We start from the raw sequence: 22,143 nt of genomic DNA, 5'->3' as shown, positions 1-22,143 counted from the left end.
CGCAGGGGCATCAGAAATCTTAATGGGTTTTGTTGTTTTTTTTTTTTCTCTTTCTTGTTGGATGCTTGAAGGAGCAACATCTCGTGGGGATGGACACTTCTGAGGTTCCCCGTAGTTTTGTGTGCTATAAATTGTATCAGGACAGGAGAGCACAAGAACAGGTCACATAAAGGAGGACGAGGATAGACAAAACAGCCTTCGTGAGCCCAATTTCAGTGATTTTTGCTATAAAAATAGGAGCGAGCTATGTTGGGCTTGCCCTCGTGCAGTCAGGGAGCCAGGTAATGGGAAGCAAAAAATGCCTTTGGTTTCAGGGAAGGCTCAGCCCTGGTGCAATTAATAAACCAGATCCTCACACTAAGGGGATGTTGCAGTCCTTGTTCTTCCTTCTGGGGGAGGTGAAGATGCCCTGTGCCCCCTAAATACAGGAAAATCAGTGCTGTTGGTGTGTTTGCATCCAACGGATGTTTCATCCATTTTCCCCAGCAATGGGCATTGTTTGCTAAAAGAGTTGTTTGTGGCAGTGTTGTTCTGGCAGGAGCTTTATAGGGGACAGGAGAGGGAGGAAGCCCCCAGCGAGGGTCATACTCCTGTCCCGTGGAGCTCAACAGCTTTTCCTTAGGGCTGCTGAAACTTATTTTGCCTTTAAGCTTTGGGAAACACTTAATTCGGGATCTTAACTCTCTCGTCTCTCTCCCCGAACAGGAGCAGTATCATTTCTGCTACGACATAGCACTGGAATATCTGGAGTCGCTGGAGACCAGATAGCACCTCGCCAGGAGGGCGAAGGCCGGGGGCTGCGTAGGCTTTGTGCCGAACGCGCAGTTTTGTGCTCAGACGTTGCATTAGTGCTGAAGGCAAGGAGGGGAAAAAACAGCAACGGAGCAGATGCAAACACAAATTGAGAGCAACGAAAGGATGTGGGGATGCGTTGGCCGTTCTCCATCTTCATCCTCTGCTTTCCAACTCCCCTCCCCTTGCTCCAAGCTCGTCTGGGTGGCCGTGGGTCGCTGCCACAGCTCGTCTTGTCCCGTCCCTGCGGTGGTATGGGGTTGGTGAGCATGAGAAGTTGCCCCGGAGCGCTGCCTGGTCCTGCTCGGACACATCTGGAGTAGCTGGAGAAGACCCCAAGGAGGGGAGGAAGAGGACAGAAGGATGTGAGCCTGTTTCCCAGCAGGGCAGGATAGATATTTGGGGAAGAGACATTGTTTTTAAATCGTATGTGGAGTCGAAGCTGCTCTTTGAGGAGCCCTGATGGCCACCGGTTGGTTTTGCCCTATGTGGGGACCTTTTGTGCTCTGTGCTGGAGCAAATCCCCTAAAGGCAGCTCGTGGATTTCTGCCCGCTCGCCACGAGACTGGTTTCCACTGTCGTATTTCTGTGAGCTGCGCCCCTTCGTGCATCCAGCCCTGGACAGAGCGGGGATGTGGGGTGGGAGGCAGGGGACAAAAAGTGTCCCTCTGTGGGGACCGGCCTGGAGCCTTCCCGGTGTCCTTGCAGAGCTTCAGAAGTGATGTTTCCCCCGTGGCTTGTCTGTCTCCATGCAGTTGTCTCCATCCATATCAATTATCCCCTCCTGGGGGGCTCTGAGTGCTGGTGACAAATTCCTGTTGCCACCCAGGCAAATGGCCTGGGGCTGGGGCTGAGGGCATCTGATGCTCTTTGGCTTCATCCTGCTACAGGCAGGCGTGAGATGTCATTTCTGCTGTCTGCTGTTGTAATAATTGCAGGGTTTCCTGCTTACTGGGGGAAGCCAGGTTGTCCCGGGGCTTGGGGAGCCAGCTGTGGTCAGGGTTTTCTCTCTGCATGTGGCCCCACAAAGGGGCAGTGAAGAGATACAGGTCTGGGGGCTGCCTCAGAGACTGGAGGAACTGGGGATCTTGCTTGTCTCAATGCCAGGCAAGACCCTTGACGGTCATTTTTGGTGGGTAGACAAGAGCAAATGAGAAACCGGCCTCCGTGTGCTGGAGGTTGCCCGTGGGCACCCGCATCCTTAATCCCCCTGCATCCTCCAGCCCCTCCTGCCCTGTACAGCAGGCCCTTTCCAGCCCTGGTGCATTCGCACCCCGACCATGATCCAAAGCCCAGGCAGATGCCATTTGGCTGGACCACTCCACAATATGAAGGTCTCAGAGCCAAAGGGGCTTCACCCCAGGTGAGCAAAGCCCAGAGGAACTTCCACCTGCTTTCCAAAGGCGGAGGGAGATGAGATGAATCTCTCCACCTTGGAGGATTTATGCTAGGGGAGCCAACACTTGCTACTCGGTGCTTAGCTGGGAATAAGCTGCGCTGCCCCGAGCTGGATCCTGCACCTCCTTCGAGGGGACTGCGGTGGCACCGGAGCGTGTCCGTGGGTTTGGCCCGGATCCTTGGCTTTCCCGTGCTCCCGCTGCCTAATTCGCACGGCTTGACGATACCTGATCCAAGGGCTATACAACGTGTTCCCTTTCGTTTCCATCCGTGCTGTGTGCCAGTGCTGTTTTGTGACCAAATAGTCTCCTTACCCTGACACGGGCTGGTTGTGGCAGGCCTTTGGGTAACGCCGGTACTCGCATGGAGCAAGTTGGTGGCCTCGTCCCATCGGGTGCTGCGCTGGGCGCTGCTCGCAGCTGACCTGTGGCCAGAAAAACAGGAGAAAAAAAAAAAAGAAAAAAAGGAAATTTGAACCCCCCTTTAGTCCCGATAAGGTAGAAGCTGGTGGAGTTGTATATATGTTTTAAAAGTGAGATTTTTTTCTTTCCCTTTTCTTTTTTGATATCTCCTTGCTGGATGTCTCTGGGTTTTTAGGGCATCTCTTCCAAAGGGCAGACTTTGACATCAAAATGCTATAAAAGCCGACCCATCTCCAACTCCTGCCAGGATGCTCACGTGACACAAGGCAAGGACAGCCTGTACATAGAAATATATATAGAAAAATATATATATATAAATATAAATACTGTTCTTAAGATGGATAATGTTTATTGGTATTACAGGTTGGAGTGGTGCTTTCTTTTTTCATTTCTAATAAAAAAAAAAGAAAAAAACAATGAAAAAAATTAGAACCCAAGAAAAACACCAAATTGGAATGGTTTTGACCCCGGAAAACTTTGGCAGCATCCAAGAGCTGTTGCCGAGGGGACTGGTGCCATGAAGCGGCTCCACCATGGAGGGGACGTCGGGGGCAGCGCGGTGGGGACTGAGGGGTGGCACAGGAGGGACACGTCCAATGTGGATTGTACCACACGCATCCAGCTGTTATCTGTTTAATTTTTATTTTTTTTAATTATTATTTTTGGCTTTCTTTCCTTTCAAGAAAATCAGTTGCATAAATAAATGTTCCAAATTCGTGATGGCCTCTAGGTTTCTTTTTGCTGGCCCTGGTCTGGGACCCATACTTTAGGGAGCCCTGGTGCAGCGTGTAGTTTAAAAAAAAACAACAAAAAAAAAAGGGAGAGGAAAATATAAAGACACAGCTGTATCATGCTTTGTTGAAGGATGGTATTTTGGGGGAACCCATTTGTAGGGCCAGATTCTGGGATTGCAAAACCCTCCTGGCACTGAGGACAGGGCTGCCTTGTGCTTGCAGAGCTTTAGGGGTTCCTTCTGCGAGCAGTATGGTGACATCTCAGATGAGGTCCCAAGGTTGAGAATTGCAACTCCCCCCTCCTCAGCCAGTGGAGGGTGAGTGCTCGCAACTTCATCTGGCACTTGTGATGGAGCAGTGTCCTCGTGGGTGGTAAAAGTGTCTGTCCTTGCCCGTTCCTCTGGCTGGCTGGTGAGGAGCGAGGTTTCCTTGCACGGGATGGGAAGGGGATTTCCCCTTGCCTGGTCTGTCCCGATTTCCTCCAGGAAACGTGGCCCTGGGAATTGCTGGTGGAGCCCCTGGAGGTGCAGAGAGCTCTCGGGATGGAGCAGGCAGCAGGGAGGATGCTCCCGTTTGGTGCCACCTCTGCAGCTCCTGCACGGCGTGCTTGGGAGCTGGGGCTGCAGCAGGGCTGGGGGTGGGCAATGCTCCATCCAACAGGGGCACCATCCTCTGGGATTTGATGATGGGATGTCCCCAGGGCTCTCACCCAACCTCAACCAGCTCAGCTGGGTCTGACCCAAACCTCAGCAGTGTCCCCTTCACTCAGGGCAGGGTCTGAATCTCCTGGGACAGCCCCTGGGGCGATGCTTTGGCTCCTTTTTGACTCTGGGCTGATTTTCCATCCCTCTGTTTTCCCAGAAAGCAAGCAGGGGGCTCCGTGGAGATGCTGGGAATAGCAAAGAGGGGGAGGGACCGGTCCTTGGACTCCCAGCGATGGGGTGGGCCAGTGCTGGGAAAGGTGCACAAAGCAAGAAGAAACTTCCCCTGCCCTTCCCAGCAGGGAAGTGAACAGCTATTGTAAGGAAAGCCTTCTGAAAAAGAAAGCTCCTGCATTGTCTTTGGTGATTTATTTATTGCAAAGCAGCCTTCAGTTTAATGTGTTGTGATATTAAACACTTCCAGTAACACTTGAGTCTTAATTTAATGGAGACCAAGGAAAAAAAAAAAGATCTAATTGACTTGTCAGGACTGTTTTTCATCTTTAATTAAGGTTTGTGAAGGATGTGGTAATTACATTTTACCAATAAATAATAAAAAAGGGGGCTAATGCAAATTAAAACCAAGAACCACACCTGGGAAGGGCTGGGGGTGTGCGCAGCACCCTCAGGCTTCGGGGTCTGTCCTTGGCCGGGTGTCCCCAGGAGCGGTGGCAGTGTCACCGTGCCCACCCCCTGGTCCCCTCCCTGCTGGTTTCGGGCTCTTCTCGAGCCGTATTTCAGCCACAGCTCGTTGGGCGCTCGCTGTCACCAGCCGCTAACGATGACAAAACCTTTCCCCTGGGTTTATGAAGGCCATCACTCGGTCGGCGGGTCCGTAATACAAACAGCAGCTGCTCCGCCAGGACCGACGTGTTGCCCTTCGCCGCCGTGCCCCGTGAAGGTAAAACAGGAGCTTTTCCCTGGGGACAAGGGGTGGCGGCAGGGTCTGGGTCCCAGCCTGGCCACGGGGCACAGCGGGGTGGCACTTGGTGGCCAGCTGGGGTGGGGATGGGATGGCCTCTGCGGGGTGATGGGGTGGTGGAGGAGGGCTCTTGGGGCCCGAGAAGAGCGGGGACGTGTTGCCTGCAGCTGGTGGCAGCGAGGACCTCACTTTCCTGCCTTGTTTTATCCCCACAACATCTCGAAGACGCGCCGAGAGCCCGGAGCACCAGGCGGCCCGCACCACCCTGCAGAGCCGGGGCAGGACCTGGAGTCTGGGTCCCTGTCCCGCGGAGAGGTCCCTTCTGTCCCAGCGCATCCCGGTGAGTGACGGGCTGGGGACGGGGTGGAGAGGAAAACCTCAGGCCCTGGGCACGGCCACACGTACCCGGGTCTTGTTGCCCCTGGATTAGAGCTACTTCAGTGGAGTGGTTTGGCTTTCAATACGGAATGCAAACGTGCCGCCTGATGCCCAAATTTTGGTTCCTAGGAACTGTTCCTCATCTCCTTTGTGCCTTTACCCGCAGCACAGCCGGCAGTGATTTCCCACAGCCGAAGCTGTGGTATTGCTGGAGGTGACCTGGATATTCCTGTTCCGTTCCCAGCCTCGTTCCCTAACCAGGGCTGGGTGTGCAGGAGGTGCCGACTCCATCCCCTGCTGGTGTCCAGCGGATTGCAGGCAGGGTCCCCCATGCCCCCCGTACCCCCCATGCCCCCTGTCCTCCCATCTACAGGGGCTAAAACACCCTGCAGACACTCAGCTCCATCCTCTCCATCCATGGTGAGCATCCTGCCATGGTGCCGGGGTGGCTGTTGTGGAACCACCCAGATGGCAAGGCTCCGGGCTTGCTCCTTCGTATGTGGCATTGTCGAAATTGCCTTGAGCAAGGGTGGAAGGAGGGCTGGGGGAAGGGCAAGTGTTGTGGTTTCGGCAGCTAAGCACCACACAGCCGTTCGCTCACCCTCCCCTCTCCCTCTCTGGGATGCGGGTGAGAAACGAGAAAGTGAAGCCGGTGAGTTGAGATAAAGACAGTTTATTAAGACAGGAAAATAATAATAACAACAATAATAATAATAATAATGGTAATAGTACTACTACTAATAATGTGTACGAAACAAGTGATGCACAATGCAATTGCTCACCACCCGCTGACCGATGCCCAGCCTATCCCCGAGCAGCCGGCCCCCCCCACCCCGGCCAGCCACCCCTATATATTGTTCAGCATGACGCCAGATGGTATGGAATACCCCTTTGGCCAGTTTGGGTCAGCTGTGCTGGGTCTGTCCCCTCCCAGCTCCTGCTGCACCCCCAGCCTGCTCGCTGGCAGGACAGAGCGAGAAGCCGAAAAGTCCTTGGCCTGGTGTAAGCACTGCTCTGCAACAATTAAAACATCGGCATGTTATCAGCGCTCTTCTCATCCTAATCCAAAACATAGCACCCTACCAGCTACTAAGAGAAAATTAACTCTGCCCTAACTGAAACCAGGACAGCAAGCTAACTCCCCCCTCCCCAAATTAACCTTGGCAGATTAATTCATGAAAGCGAAACCCAAATTCAATTAGCTAGAGCAGCTCATTTATCGCCTGTGATTTATCTGCTCGTGGCTCAGGTGGGGCCGTCACCTCCGTCCCCTCGCCATCGCCAGCCTCTGAGTGCTGGTGCCTTTCTGATGGGCCTGGGGGGGACAAACGTGTCACAGCTGTCCCCAGGGCAGAGCCACTCGCCCAGGACAGCCATCCCACCCGTCCTTGGAACAGGAATCCAGCTGGGAGCACGATCCTAACATCCAGGAAAGCCCCAAATCAGCCAAGGTTTCACCCCTCAGGAGACGTGAGAGGAAAGCTCCCTTCTGCTAGCGTCACTACGAGAAAAAAAAAAAGACCCCCCCACGTAATATTATTTCTGATTTAAACCCTGGGCTGTCCCCGGCCATCGGCAGCCAGGAATAGCGCCCCGTCTCCCAGATTTCAGCTTCACTGGGCAGTGGCCGCAGGAGCCAGAGCCTGCAGGAGGAGGAGGAGGAAGAGGAAGAGAGCGACACTTTGCTGTGATGTTTCCCCCTTTGGTTGTTAATTCGGGGCTGCCCTGACCCCACGCAGCCACGAGCTGGGGTTCCCCCCGGAGCAGCCCATTGCCGAAACCTCTTTGTTCACCTCTTGGCAGCTCAGAGCAGCGGAGCTTCAGACAAGCACAAAGCAGGAGCGTGCTGTGGCCACAGCTGCTTTTACAGCATCAGCTGCTGATAAAGATCCTGCAAGTCCTCCTGCTGAAATTTCCCTCACTTTTGACTTGTAAGAAAGAAAAAATTACACTTCTCAAACTGAGCCATTTCCATAAAAAAATCCAAATCCCTAGGGGAGGAAATATGAATTAGCACTGATGTTGGTCGGTTCATTTTTTTGGCGAGAGGAGTGGAGGGATGCTTGCAGCACCTCCGTGATGGGCACGGCGAGCGGAGGCTGCAGTGTCCGGCGAGCTGGCGGCGCAGGCACCGTGCACGGCTGGAGCCTTCCCATCTCCCCAGCGCTGCAAATACAGCCGGGTAATTTATTTAAGTAGCCTTAATGGTACTGCAATCTATATGCTGATGGTGTCACCTCTAAATGTGCCATCAAAAGGCTCAATGGGAAGAATTTGTATTTCGAAATAAATATTTCCTCACGGTGTGCAAAATATCTAATCATGTATTTATCCTTAAGTACTTCCAAAAGTCAACATAATTATTCTAGTCCCATTAAGTTTAATTTGCAGTAAATTATGCATTTAGCTTTAAGTTGAGGTTGCTGGTTAGAGTCAAGATAAAGCTCTTGCTATTTATAAAGCAGTATTTCAGCACGGATACCAAATACGAATGGCTGGGTGAGAAAATCCTGCCCGGGAAGTTTGGGGAGAATTTGAAACAGGGAGGCAAACACAGGTCTGCAGTGTCGAAAAGCACACGAGCTTTCTGCAGCCAGCTAGTGCGAGGTCCCAAACAGCAACAGGGGCTCCCGGGAGGATTTCACTCCAGCTAGAAAACGTGATAGTGTTCTCAGGACGTGGTTTTGCAAAAGAAATGAATCATTTACCTTTCTCCTAGTGTTGTGCCTTTGAGATTCATGGGACAGGGAAGGTGTTCCTGCTGGAACAGCTTTTATCGGGGATTTATCTGCAGTTTCTGGTCCCCTGCAGGTTAACAGCAGCGGATCATCGATCTTCCCCTCCCTGAGCAGCCTGAAGCCCTTTGAGTCCATAGAAAATCTCCCGTTCGTGGGCTCCTTGTTCCCTTCCTGATGCTATTGGAGCTGGTGCTCCAACCCACGTGTCCCTCTGCGTTTTGGGGCCAACAGCCAAGTGACATTTTTCTGTCCAGTCCCAAGAGGTGATGAAGCTTCCTGGGTGGGTTTCGGTGCCATATAGACGCGTTGGTGGTGCCGGTGGATTGAGAAACTGTCCCTTTCTGGTGGGCTGGGGGGTGGTCCCGTGGGTAAGGCAAGTGGAGGGGAGTGGGGTCGGCTGCTTGGTTTGGTCAACAGTCCTTTGGGGGACTTTCGGGACAGGATCTCTGAACGCTTCCCCTCTCCGAGGTGACCTCGTCCGAGGTGGAGCAGATGGGCAGCGACCCGGCATCGCTGGGGAAGGGCTCGGGGTGTCCCTGTGCCGGGCACAGCCTCTGAGCCTGTGCTGGCATCTCGCTGTCACCTTGGGGACAAAAACCCTGCTGTCCTCCTGCCTTCCCCCGAGCCAAAGCTCTGGGCTGAGCACTGCGCAGCGCCGAGCAAAGCGGGGCTGGCTCAGGGCACCTGGATGCTGCTGCTGCTGCCTATTAAGAAGGGCTCAGCTGGCTGGCGAAGCTGCCAGGTCTGTAAAGGGGAGGCACTCGGCCGTGGCTGAACCCCGGGCCTCCTAAGGGGAGATGAATGCACCCAAAATTCGCAGGGAGTTTGGGAAACGAGGGCTTGCAGCAGCCCCGCAGGGATGCGCGGGGCTGGAGGCAGGCCAGCAGCACGGTGAGGCTGTCCCCAGGATTTGGGAAGTGGTGATCTGCTGCGGGCCCAGCACAGCCCCCAGGGCATCTGGACATTCAGGTGACTTTGGGATTTTCTCTTCCCCTGATACTTTTCCACTGACCGGCTGCTCGTCCTCGCCGCTCGCAGCGGGGCAGCAATCCCGTAAGGAGCCAGCAGGCGAGCCCCCCCGGGCAGCCCGAGCTGGTCTCCTCTGATTGCTTTTCCCAGCCTTGCACGAAGGTGTTGGCAAGCTAATGTGCCACCTCTGGACCTGCCATCAGGCTGCCAGTCCCAGCACTGACAGGCTGCCCACCAGCCTCGCTTGTCCCCGCACGTGGGGTAAGGCTGCAGCACGCCGCGGGGGCAAACCCGTGCAGGGAGGTTTTCTTAGCAGAAGGTGCATGCCTGCAAATCTCTTTGGACCTGAATAGCACTCATGTATATTTGTTTTTCTTTTATTTCTTGCTTTTTGTTTTATTTCGTTTAATTTTTTGGAACGAGAACGTATTTTGCCACGTCAAACACTTTTGCTCAATAGACGCCAGAGACCGAACCACCTCTCGATATTTCTCCGTCCCCTGTTTCAGAGCTCCCTGGGCAGCTCTGTGCTCTGGAGCTCTCAGGGTTTGCCTCCACCCAAATCCCAGAGGTGCTGCTTAGTGCAGCCCCACCAAATCCAACAGGGAATCACTACGTTTTGGGGCGACAACACGTCTGCATCAGAGAGCAGCACCCACAGCCCAGTTTGCATCCTCAGCAGGATGCAGGGACAGAGGAGGGCTGGGGCAAAGCAGAGCTGAGGTGCTGCACCCAAGGCCAGGAGGCTGCTGAATGCAAAAGCCAAGAGCTGCACACCCAGCCCCTGGGCTTCAGGCGACCTTCAGACCCGGTCATGCCATCGTGCAATGCCGAGGCACGCGCCTGCAATCAAATTGTTCCCCTCCCTTTTTGCTTTCTCTTTCCCTAGAGCTTTTGGAGACCATCAAGGAAAACAAGAGGTGTTTGCAAGGTTAAGAGACTCAGTGTCTAAACGTGCCATAAAGGTTTGCAGTAATTTACAGCTGTAGGCAGCAGGCACTCCAGGTGGGGGGAAGGGAAATGCAATTTAAGAGAACAGAAATAAATAAGAAGCCGCAGCAGCTAACACTCTCTGATTTAATCCCCAGCCCATGAGAAAGATTTATTCTGTTATCTGACAGTTTGATCACTCCAGGAATCCCATAGGTCAGCCCATATCTGCTGTTGTTATCTCTGGGCTGTTTCCAGTGAGATGCGCAGGGAAGATTTGTTAAAGAAATGAGCCGAAGAGGGGTGCTGATAAGAGAGTTACAGATGGGACCCCCAGAGACCTTTGGCATGGAGGTTCCTCGACAAGAGAGAGCAATTTGCTCTCTGCTATGGGGCTGAGGCATCACCGGGAGAGTGTTGGTGGCTTGCATGGCTTGTGCTGGGGGAGCAAGTGAGTAGGAGCACACACAGTGCACACACGTGCAAAGAGCATCCAGGAAAGGGGAATGAGGTTGTGAGTGGAAGATGAGCCCACAATAGTGTGGAGGAACCATAGCAGACTGGCACTGGGCATACGAAGCAACCAGAAATCCTCTTGTAAGGCCGTTAGAACAAGGAAGAGCTGCCCAAGGACTTAGTGGGAGAGGAAGGTTCACGAGCAGGCTGAAGGATGGATGAAGCGCCAGTCACTGTCGTTAGTCTTCATCGGTGCTCAGGTGGTGCTCAGGTGTTCCACAGCTGACAGCGGTGAAGGTGGGCAGGACCTTGGGGCCGGGAAGGGGTCAAGTACGGACCCTGGGGAGCTGCAAAGCTTTTGGTTTGGTGGAACTTGCTGGTGGAACCTCGCCCCAGGGTGCTTGAACGGCTGCCCGGTGAGTGGTGGTGGTGCTGGGAGGTGCCGTCAAAGCAGGAGGAAGGTGCTTCTGGGCTGCAGTGTGGGTGCACCAAGGATACATCTCCTGGGGCTACTGCTGCACGTGGTGTGATGTCTTTGTCTCGTTGCAGTGCCTGCACTGCAGGGTTGGATGTTCAGCCTGTTTTTCTGGGAGGCTGCTGTGCCTGCTTGCTGCTGGGGGCTTGGAGTGCCCATCCATTGGGAAGAGCCCTGGGCTGCAATGGGGGTTACTGGTGGGACACCAGTAGCACTGGCACGGCACACCTGAGGGCCCTGCAGACGCTGCCCAGACAGGTCTGCTGCCTGTAATGCAGTGCTAAGATGTGCTCCTGTGATAAATCCTCCCTCTTGAATGCAGACACAGGCCCTAGCTTGCCTCGGCATTGCAAAAAGGCAGGGAGCACTTTTGTGGTTGAGATCTAAGGGGCTGTTGTTTTCTGCTCGTTAAAGTGGCAGTAGTCTACTGGAGATATCCCAACTTCTGCCCCTGGAGCACCCTCGAGATGTTTTATGGTCACCACCTGTCTCCTGTCCCTTTCTGGCTCGACTCTTCCAAGGTGTTAGTAGCGGTCCAAAAAGGATTTTCCATTTATTTTTTCCTTCAAATCCAGTAGGGGAAAAAAAACTTGTACAGATGCTGGGCTGGGGGGACTGGTTAGAGGAGAAGGATAAAATGGAGACCCGAGCACAAGCAGCTTTCTTGCACAGTGAGAAGGATCCAACCCCTGCTCCTGTGCGTGCCTGGGTACAGGAAAGCTTCGCTTCGGGCAGATCTTCTTTCGCATGCCAGAAAAGGTGGGTGGGAAACATCCTTTAAAACCATGAAGGAATGAGATGCAGGTTGAAAATTAACCATTTCTCAGTGCTTTCTCCCCTCTTCCATCGCTGTTTAATAATCTCCCGGCGCAATGCGTGCCTTTTGCTGTCAGAGCTGCCTGGGAATGGCACCAGAAAGCCACGGGAGCTCTCCTACGCAGTCAGGCACGTAGCCACAGAGACATATGTGGAGGGAAAGGCAGCCCGTACCAACAAACAGCCTGAGTGCAGACACACAAACAGACACAAATAAACAGGCTCACGCCCCCCAGTAAGCCTGAGGTGCGTGCACGCAGGCAGATGTGTTTGCAGCTCTCTGCAGAGCTGCTCAGGTGTGCAAAAACGCACGTGTGGGCATGGGTTTTCCCCTTCCCTGCAGCCAGAGCAGGAACGTGCACAAAAGTGGGGCACAAATGTCTTAAACGTGCACGGTTTAATAGATGCACTGTTTGGCATAGCCCTCGGTTTGAGGCTCTCTAGCCAAAATTAAACGTGTTGCCAAGACGCAGAAGCTGCAGTTTTTAGCAAGCCTGCCCTTGCCCGGTTTCGTGCCTTTCCTGGGCTTTTTTGGTTTTGTGATGTGCCGACTAATGACAGCACAAATAAAAAACCAAACCCTGTTGGTCAAGGAAAGGGTGCGAGGCCAGCCTGGGGAGCCCTAATTAACAGGAGGACTAATTGACTGGAGGAGGGGGGTGAGGGCTGTATTTTCCTGGGGATAGATGTTGGTTTTTCGGTTGATCCAAGGTTTCTCTGACATTAACCAAAGAGCCGTTGGCCTCCCAGCTGGCCTCTGTGTGCTGTGCCAGGAGGGGAAGGTGTTTGGCTTAGCTCCAGGGGCGATGGTTTCATGGGGGGAAACTTTGCCAGGGTCTTCTCCCCGGGATGCTGCCCTGGAGTGCAGCAGGTTTGGGCACTGCCCTGTCACCTGGAGCCGGGCTCTGCTCCACACTGAGACCCCAAAGCGTGACTTTGGTTCATAAGGAAAAGAGCAAAAAATGCTGAAAGTTGCCAGGAGGGAAAAAGGAAAAGCTGGGAAAGAGAAGGCAGTTTCTTTTTATTTTTTTCATTATGTAGTTTTAAATGTTTCCCTTTGAGGCGCTCGCAGAATTTCATGTTGACATTGGCTCTTCAGGCAAGAGTGAGGTTTGTGTCAGACCACAAAATATTTTTCAATAAAAACTAAAAACCAACATCAAAAGGGAAAACACACAATGCTGCAAGAGCGTTGAAACCCGATATTCTCCAGTGCTTTTCCTCGGCCTTCCCCCACCCGAAAAATACCCTTTAAAAACCCAATTGGATTTGGCAGAGCTCGGGGTGTGTTTCTAGCAGCAATGCCAGGGTTTGCAAGCTGCGCTGATCCCATATGGATGTGCTTTGCCACCGCCTTGTCCCCCAGCTGCTTGGTTTCACCCTAACTCAATATCTGTGCCATTTTCCAACAGATCCTGCAGTGGGTGCTGGGCAGGAGGCAGGTACGGGTACGCTGCGTGCCGTGCAGGGGCTCCGGCTGTTTCTGAGTGCTGAGCCGTGGCAGGAGGCCAGTACAGCCCAGAACTAGGCTGTAGCTCTGTCTGCTGGTTTTATTGCCCACTAACCCCAAACTATGGGTGACCAGCTACGGAGCCCAGACCATGTCCAGGCACGGGGCGATGGTGCAGGGATGCCTAAGGGGCTGGTCTGATCCAGCCAAGAGTGCAAAAATGGGGACAGTGCTCCAGGAGGATTATTTGTCTGCATGCATTACAGGATTTTGGCTGGGCAGCTTGGGTGTAAATGCGGATTAGTGCATGTAGGGCTTTAGGAGAAGCCCCTGAAGTTCTGAAAACCCACAGCTCCTGCTCCTGGTGGCATCTCCGAGCCCCGGCACGGGGGGCAGGCAGTGCAGGCGACGACAGAAGGGCTTAATGAGGGTTTGAAAGAAACATCTTGTAAACTTTGGAGCGAGGAAGCTCCGGTTTGATTCGAACATGTTTGCTTGGCAGGGGCTGCCTGGGCCCCTGCTGCTGCTGCTGCTTTTCCCGGCACTAATTAGGCAGGTTTCCATCCCGTCGAGCGCAGGCGCTTCTCCTAGTGGGGGCTGGAGGTGCTGAGCGCTGGGGGCAGCCCCCACCGAGCAGCCTGGGGAGGGGACGTGGCCCATGGGGAGCGCAGATCCCGGCTGGACGCGTGTCTTGGAGCAAAGCACCAGCGATGTGTGGGCTGGTGGGGTGCTCGATAGCTCCCAGACCCCCAGGACCCCCTGCTTTGCGTTGGGCACAGAGGTTTGTATGGAGGACCCAGCTGTGCACGGAGCACCCTGGGCTTCCAGCAGTGCTGTGGTGGCCCTGAGTGCTGAGCACCTGAAATCCTTTGCAATATCAGGGCTGAGCCTGCTCCCGCTGGAGCTGCCCTGCCTGCACTTCCCTTCCATTGCAACCATCTGCTGCTTTTGAAGCTTGGTAAATATTTCCTTTCCCCCGCTGCCTCTCCCTTTCACTCCTCCTGGACATCATCTTGCAACTACCCAAACATCTGCAATAACTAAAACACCTACAATAACAGCCCCCCCCCCCTTCCCCCCAAAGCCCCTTCTCTTTTCCTTTTTCTGGCACAGCCTCAGCCCCCTGGTGCCTTTTGGAGACAAGGAGGGGCAGGAGGGATGCTGGTGCCACCCTGCCCGTGCCAGGTCCATGCCGAAGCGGTGGCCGCTGCTTTCCTGTGGCCACGCCGTGCGCCAGAGATCCGCTCGCTCCCACCACTGGGGGAATCCATCTCCCTTGTTTGATGTTTGCCGTGAGACAGGCCCCTCTTAATCTATTACCGTGTCATTAAAAGGGAAAATGTTTGCTCTGTAAGGCCTCAAATGGCCTTTTTAAACTACAGGAAAAATGTAATTACTGGCTCGCTTAGGAATTTAACCGTTTCTTGATGCCCAGCTCTGTCTCCACGTGGAACTGCGGAGATGGGCCCAGTTCAGCAGCTGGGCAGGGGCAGCTCAGGTTTGGCTGCAGGGTAGGTGCTGCAATGCCCTCATGTTAGGATGCGTCGCTCAACAGGGCGGGTGAGTGTTTTGCAAAATGCTTTGGGGTCTGCAAGTGAAAACAGTGGTGTTCAAGACAACAAATACCTTATCCAGAGCTTAGAGACATTGTGGCTTTCAGAATCGGGATCCTACCCCCTTTGAGATGTTTGGGCTTCATCCAGGCTGGAAATAATCTCCCCATGCATGCATGGAGCAGCTCAGCCCCTGTGAGCAGAGGGGGCCTGGGGACAGCCTTGGTCCCTGCAGCCCCTACACCCTGCGGGTGCCTGCAGCCCCACCGTATGGGGCCCCCAGGGCTGTGTGGAGGTGTGCTCGGGGATGCATCCACTCTGCACAGCCCTTGCAGCCCTGGGGCACGTCTGTCACTGCCGTTGTGCCTCCGTTTGTCACTGCAATACGGTGTGGGACACAGCAGGGCCAGCTCGCCGGGGCTGCCAGACATTCCCGTGGGCACGTCAAACACGCTGTGGAAATGGCAGCATAAGGACATCATCCCAATAATTCCCTATTTTTGCGTCAGCCAATGCTCCTAAAGGCAAATTGCTCTGCTGGGGTTGTTTTCTTGCCTGTTTAGGCCACAGGGCAAGGTCTGTGTCTGTGTGTGCATCCCATGGGTGCTGCAAAGGGTGCAGCACCTTCCTGGGTCCTGCCGTGGAAAGGACGGCCCAAGCTTTGTCGTTGAGCAGGCTTTGCTCGCTACGGTGCTGCTGCTGAAAACGGAAGAAGAAACACCCTCAACTGGCCAAAGCCAATTATTTTTATTAGGACAAAGGCAAAAAAAAAGCACCACCTTTACTCATTCTGCGTGTGTACATGCGCGCTTTAAATTGTAGCGGTCACACCATCGAGTGGAACTTAATTATCTTCCCGGGAAGCTGGGATTACTTAGTGCGTCTCACAAAGAGAAGCACTTCATGCCGTGCCCTGAATGCGGCCGCGGCGAGGACGTTTTGTTGGAGCCAGCACCACCATCCCCATGAGCAGCCTGGACCACGGGGCGACGGGCACCCAGCTCCAGTAAGGGCTCTGTGGCCCCGAGGAAGGCTGCTGATGCTTTTCAAGGAGACGTTTGCTCTCTGTCGGTGAGGTATTTGCATGTAGTTGAGGTAGCAGGGAAAAGGCTCTTGTTTAAAGTCTTGGAGTGAGAGGAGGTGAGGAGGTCCTGGTGACCCTGCCCGTGGAGGACCTGAGAGGCTGCTATGGCTAGTAGGTGAAGAGTCGTGATGCTGAAGCCCTTTGAAGTGCTCAAACCTTGGTGTAATTTAAAATTTCATGAATTTCCCCTGAAGAACCTTCCCAAAGCAGAGTTTATCCAGAAGAAAAATTTGGTGCCTGCACGCAAAGCCTGTGAGATGAGACCAATTTTAGAGCCACCAGCTCCCACAAAGAGCCCTCGCCACGCAGCAGTAGCTTTGTGTCTTAGCAGCACAGCTCCAAAATCGGTCATTTTAAGCCAAGCCAGGCTGTTTTGTGACTCATTCTGTTTTTTCTGCATGGCCCAGAGCTTGAACAGGTAAAAAATGAGATCTGACCACCTGGAGCCCAGGAGATCTCCGTGGGGAACAGACTCAGGGCAGCTTTCCCATCCTGGGCTGAGGGTTTTGGGGCGCAGGTTTCAGGGAACCCAACCAAACCCAGGTCACTGCCAGCTGCTATGGGCTGCTGGTGGCTGCTCCGTGCTGGGACGGATCCTGCCCTGTGCTGCTGCTGGGAGCAGAGGATTCACTGCCTGGGCAAGGAGAGCACCAGCACAGAGCTGCTCCGTTCTCAGGTCCGTATTTTATTCTATGCTCCAATTTGCACGAAAAACTGAGAAACCTGTTATGCAAATGAGACTTTTTTTTTAGTTGTGTTTTTGCTGCTTTCTTAATTTTGCTTTGCCATTCTGGTGCAGTCAGGAGTCATCTTCATGGCAACAACCGAGGCCCATCTGAGGGCAGGCTTCTGTTCTGCAGGCAAACCGATGGCAATCAAGTGGGGAGCAAGAGGGGAAAGCAAACCCTTCTGTGCCCTTCCCCAGTCCCGTGAGGTGGCCACGGGGGGAGCAGCCAGGAGAGGAGAAAGGTAGGCTCCGACCCCTGGCATTTCTTGTTGATGGTGTTTGGCAAATGACTTTGTCTCTGCCCCTCCTTCTGCCTTGAAGGAGGTGGGAAGGGCTGTCGGGGCACTGTGGGAAACCCAGAGACCACCTGCCCCAAACGTGGCCGGGAGGGTTGCTGCAGGAGCATCCAGGAGGTGCACAGAAGGGTTGGCGTACAAATAATGCATCATTTTGGCTGTGGGTGACAGGAGATACGCCGTTTCAGAGGGGTGTACAGGGAAGTTTCTGCCTTGGAGATGGCCATTTTGAGCTTGAAATGGGGGGGGATTTAGCCCTGCTTCCAGCTGCAGGGTTTGTGCCAAGCAGTTCTCATAGCGAGGGATGTCCCAGGGAAGCCCATCAGCCCTGCTTGTTCTGACCTGGGGCTGAAGCAGGAGAGAGCATCTTCAACCCCCTGTGCCTGAGGGTGGGTGTGAGCCTCCATCCTCCTGGCTGCCCCTTGCAGTAAAGCTTTTCTTCGCTTCAGAGCTGCAAAATTCTTCTCTCTCCATCCCAAGGGAAGGCTGCAGAGACTGTTAGGATTTATGCTAAACAGGCAATTAGCTGCCAGCTGTGCCTGAGCAAGGCTGGTGCAGCAGCCCTGCCTGGGTGAGGCACCAAAACCCAGGTGGGTGGCTGGGGAACACTGCAGGATTACCTCGGAGAGGCTGCCCTGGCTCCTGTCCTGGTGCAGGGTGGCTTGGCCAGCACCTTCCTGCTGCACTGCAATGCCGCACGGGTTCAGCATTGCTTCAGCCAGGTCCTGCTTGGTGGGACAGGGGGGTCCCGAAGGCAGCATCCCCTGGTAGTGTCTGCAGAGGCAGCTTAATCCACCCTAAAGGCCCCCCCGTGCTTTGGGGCAGGTTTTGCACCTCTGGTGTCGTTTAAACTGGGATTGCAGAGGGAGAGGTCTGGTGTTCGTGACACGCTGGCTGACGTCCACATCTGGAGCCCTGGCGTGGCATTGGCTGCATGGCCACAACCGGACCCCGAACTTGCAGGAAGAGCCACGGCTTCATCGTGCTGTGTTAACGTGGAAACCCTCCCCAAGGCGTGAGTGCATCCCCCGGGAAGCATTTCAGCAGTCCTGTGGACTGTCTCCATCCAACGCTGCTCTGGAAGGCCACCAGTGTTCGCACGTCCCTGCTGGCACGACTCAGGCCACAGAGCTGGTGCGAGCGTGTGGTTTGCTCCCGTTCTTGCAAGCTGGCAGTAGTTCTAGCTCCAATTATTGTTGCACAGTCAGATGTGGTTGAAATTGTTATAAAACTGTGAGCAAATATCGGTGAAACCTCTCACGTCTAGCCAGGTGTGCTGCACAAGTACGCAGGTAGCCTTCCCTGATAACCCAGAGGGGATGAGTGCACGGAGGGGTGCTGGCTTTTCAGGAAAGCTTTTGTTGTTGGAGTTGAACCCTAAGCCCTGCATTCAGTCTTTCTCCCAGTCCCGCTGCTCACTCCCTGGATCCTGGCAGCCAAGGGCACGTATTTCCCTTTGGGTCAGCACTTTGAGAACCTCCTCTGGAAGGATTTCCCTGACTTTTACAGCGGAGGTGTCCCAAGTGGGCAAAAAACTGCTTGGGCTGGCTCATGCAGGGCTTATGGGTGCCCCATGGCAGAGCCCGGGGTGCATTTCCCCATCCCAGCTCGTGCCCTTCCTGCAGGCACAGCTTCGCCACCGGCTGTGCAGCATCCCCTGAGTGCCTTGCTCCCTGCTGAGAGATCTTAATTACATCTAATTACCCCTGACTTGCTCTTAATTGTTCCCCAATAACACAGCCTGATTAGGGAAGGAGGAGTGTATTCTATCACAGCGGCAACACGTTGAACCTTCTCCCCAGCCCCCGGGTTCACAACAGATTAAATTTTGGTGCAAAATGTTGTGGGTTTGTTTTCCCTATCCACCAGCGGCTGCTCAGAGCATCTCTCTGGTGCAGCCACAGCCTCCTTGGGCTGGTTGTTCCTATTCCAAGCGGTTTATGGGCAAAACAGAGGGGGATGAGGTAGATCTGATGTGCCACACCAGATGTGCCTGGGACTGTGCCAGGTCTGTGACTGCTGAGCACCATCCTGCCCGATCGCCTGTACAATCTTTGTACGATCTCGTGGTTTTTCTCATTTCCTTCCATACCTTGACATAATGGCATGAAATTAAACTACATCAAATTTCAGCTGTCAGGAAGGGGGGAAAAAAAAAAATAATTAATGGCCAAGTCTGTTAGGCCGTGGAATAATCTTCCAGGGGAAATGGTGTGAGCTTTACTTCAGCCACTTACATCTGGGCTGGACAGAAACACTAGGAAAAAGAAATACTGGGGAAAATGCTGTGAATACGAGGGTACCTGATGGAAGAAAGGGGCTTTTCTACTGGAGGATGGCTGACCTTGACTTGCTTTGTGTATATCCTGAGCAGTGAGGGCACACGCATGGCTCTGGTGTGGGGCTCTTGGCCCTGCTGCTGTGGGAAATCCTCTTCTAACAAGGGGCTTCTCTGTAATGAGGAGCTGAGATTTCCTAGGCGCTCAGGTACCACAGTGCTTAAAAAAAAGCAAACTGATTAGGTCTGTCAGCTTTCCCGCAAGTTAACTAGGCTTGGTAGGATTCAGCCTTTATTTTTATTGAAAATCAACGGTTAGAAATTGAAGCCCGTTTTTAGTGGCTGACATTTATTGCTGCAGTAATGTATAGAAGCTCTCAGCCTCTCTTGCTCTCGAGCCATGCAAATGTGGTTCTTGCGTTGCTCCGTGGAGCTGAGGTGGATGTAGCAGGGCTGGAAGAGCTTTACCCTGTTATGAGGGGCATCCAAACTCCTCCTGTGTTTTCTCTGGGGTGTTCCTGAATGTTCCTGCCCACGATGTGTCCAGTGAGACCAGCTCCTCTTCCATCTAGGCTGGGAATGATTCAGACCCAGCCAAATGCTGCTGCAGAGCAGACCAGCAGGTTTTGCTGCTGCTAAGACCCCTGCTGCCCTTCTAATCCTACTAATTTCCCAGAACTATTTCTCTGCATTTGGGTGTTTATCAGGATTTAGTGGCTATCGAGTCTTAAATATTTAAACAGCAGCACTTGTTCCCATTTCAGCAGCTTGCTCTTTGGAACGGGTATGCCCTGAGATTTGTTTTGACTCCAGGACCCCAAAATACCTGAGCGGTTCCCAAGGCATTTGAGCATCCAGATGCAGGGATCTGTGCAGAGCTCTGACCCCAGGCCAGGGATGGGCGTGGGGTTCTCGGGTCTCATTCTGCCCCGTGAGCACCTCCATGGATGTCCTCAGCCCAGGCCATGGCATTTGGGAGAAGCTCCTCTTCCATCTCCAGGTTTCCTATTGCTCTCCCTCTCTCCTCCAGACACCTCTCGCTGCTGCTTTGCAGAAAAGGACTTGAGGCTTCAGTGCCTGCGAGGCTGGGTTGCTTCGGGGACAACAGAGCAGGAAGAAATCCCTTCTGGCAAGGTTATGTTGTTTCCCAACCGAAAAAGCTCAGAGCAAAGCAAACTGATGTTTATCCAAGGTGTTGGTCTCATCCTCCTCCCTGCACCTTCATCTCCTGCTCAGGTACATGCAGTTTTGCTCCCAGTTTACACCAGTGCTCAGACACACTGCGTGTCCAGCTTTACCTGAGCAAAAAACAACTTCAACAAGCACGCGTGTGCTGCTAGGAGACCCTCATGTCGGGCCATCACGGAGGGGATGGGTGATGCTGGCAGTCAGCAACAGCAGTGCGAAACCCACTTCCAGTAAGGGTGATGAGTGTTAATAGTACCTGAAATCAATAGAAGCACCAACAGATCCATTTTTAACAAGCTGTCTGGAGAAGGTGAATGCAATATCCAGAGATTAATAAAGCACGTAAATGTGTTCTTCAAAGAAGTGGTAGTGGAAGGAAGCCGTGTTAACAAGAAAGCTGGTACAAGGCCAGTTTGGGTAGGGGGGAGAGCTTCCCAGGCGGGAAAAAAAAAAGAAAAAGGTGGTGAAACTGAGGTCAGCAAACTCCCCAAACATATCTGGGCTTAGGATCAGAAAAATCCCTTCAATATTCTTAGGAGAAAGCTTGTGAGGACTTGGGAGCTATGAGGAATGGATGACATCTGTAGCAATGTAAAGGTGATGGGAATTAAGAGCATACATCTTGCACCAGGGTGAGTAATGTGCTTTGTCCAGCCTGAGTGAGGCATGGAGCAGGTGGGTGCTAGGACATCTGCGCACTCCTGACCAGTAAGAACATCTCAGCCCTGAGATATATATATATATATATATAAAAACATATATGTTAGCTTTTGGAGCACTAGCAGCAACGGCCATCCTTGGTCTGACCTCACTGCATGTGTGCCCTGTGTTAGTTCCTGCTCTTCTGCCCCTGGGCTCCTCCAAATGCTTTGCAAATGTGCGTTTATGTTATTTTAATGTTAATGCGAGGTCTGTTCAAAATTCCAACGTGAACCCCAGGCAGGCAGCTTTGTAGATTTTAAGGTGCAATCAGGCTCCTGCTCCCTGGAGTCAGCCCAAGAGCACAGGACCCCAATGTACCTTGGTGACTACATAGATAAGAGCAGAACGTGGAGACGGAAGCCAGGAGGCACGAGGCTCTGAAGAAATGGTTGGTGCTTGGTGTTGTTTCAAGACAGCAAGGAAATTCTGCTGTCAGCTCCTTGCCCTTGGGAATCCTCTGTTATCTCCACAGTTTTCATGTATTGGTGTCATCAGGCTTGTAGGGGAGAGGGAGCTGATTTGATTAAGAGGCATCTCTTAGCCTCCCCTTGTCAGGCTCTGAGCAAATCAGGAGCTCAAATCAAGTTTATCCGGCAGTGAGGGCACAGAAAATCTTCTCCATCATAGAAGACTTCATCTGGTCTTTTTAGCATTTCCTCCTCTTTTCCCAATTCCTTTTCATTTCTTAATACTGAGAACCTTTTCTTGGTACTGATATTTAACATGCCATCCCCACCAAGGGAGAGTCAATTTTCCTTCCAGCTCCATTATAAAAGCTTGTAATAAAAACTGAAAGGGCTGGATGATAGGGCTAGTTAGTAGGGTTTAATTAATTAGATATGGGAAGATGAGTCTAGGGGCTTTCTTAATGAAGTTTAGTTTTATGGATTGTTATTGCAGGGCTTTTCTCATTGATCAGGAGAGATGCTCTTCAATGTGTGCTCCGGAGGGGCTGACACACCAGGCACTAGGGCCAGGATGCTCGTGACGGGTTTTCTGGCACTGTCTGATAAATACATGAAGGAGCAGGGCTAGCAGATCTGTGAATGCTAAATGATTGCATTACGTCTTCTGTTGTGTCTGAAGATGACGGGTGATAATGAAATTTCTGGTACTGGAAACCAAAATAATCTG

At 53.0% G+C, this 22,143-nt stretch overlaps 1 protein-coding gene and 1 long non-coding RNA gene across 9 annotated transcripts in view; both read left to right on the top strand.

Moving 5' to 3' along the window:
• The window catches only part of PTPRU (protein tyrosine phosphatase receptor type U), a 55,583-nt gene extending 52,253 nt beyond the window's left edge, over nt 1-3,330 (top strand). For all 7 annotated transcript variants that reach the window (XM_066982397.1, XM_066982392.1, XM_066982396.1 and 4 more), the window contains one exon: nt 706-3,330. In XM_066982397.1, the coding sequence (XP_066838498.1) occupies nt 706-768 (63 nt within the window). In that variant the 3' untranslated portion in view covers nt 769-3,330. The remainder of the gene's footprint in view (nt 1-705) is intronic.
• A 7,441-nt stretch (nt 3,331-10,771) lies between these two features.
• LOC106045155 (uncharacterized) overlaps nt 10,772-22,143 on the top strand; it is a 33,288-nt gene continuing 21,916 nt past the window's right edge. For both annotated transcript variants that reach the window (XR_007166697.2, XR_001212638.3), the window contains exon 1: nt 10,772-10,856. This is a non-coding gene — a long non-coding RNA (uncharacterized lncRNA). The remainder of the gene's footprint in view (nt 10,857-22,143) is intronic.

Source organism: Anser cygnoides, chromosome 24, assembly GCF_040182565.1.
Source record: "Anser cygnoides isolate HZ-2024a breed goose chromosome 24, Taihu_goose_T2T_genome, whole genome shotgun sequence".
Classification (NCBI taxonomy): domain Eukaryota; kingdom Metazoa; phylum Chordata; class Aves; order Anseriformes; family Anatidae; genus Anser; species Anser cygnoides.
The sequence above is the reverse complement of the archived record's forward strand: the minus strand, read 5'-3'. Positions and strand labels throughout refer to the sequence as shown.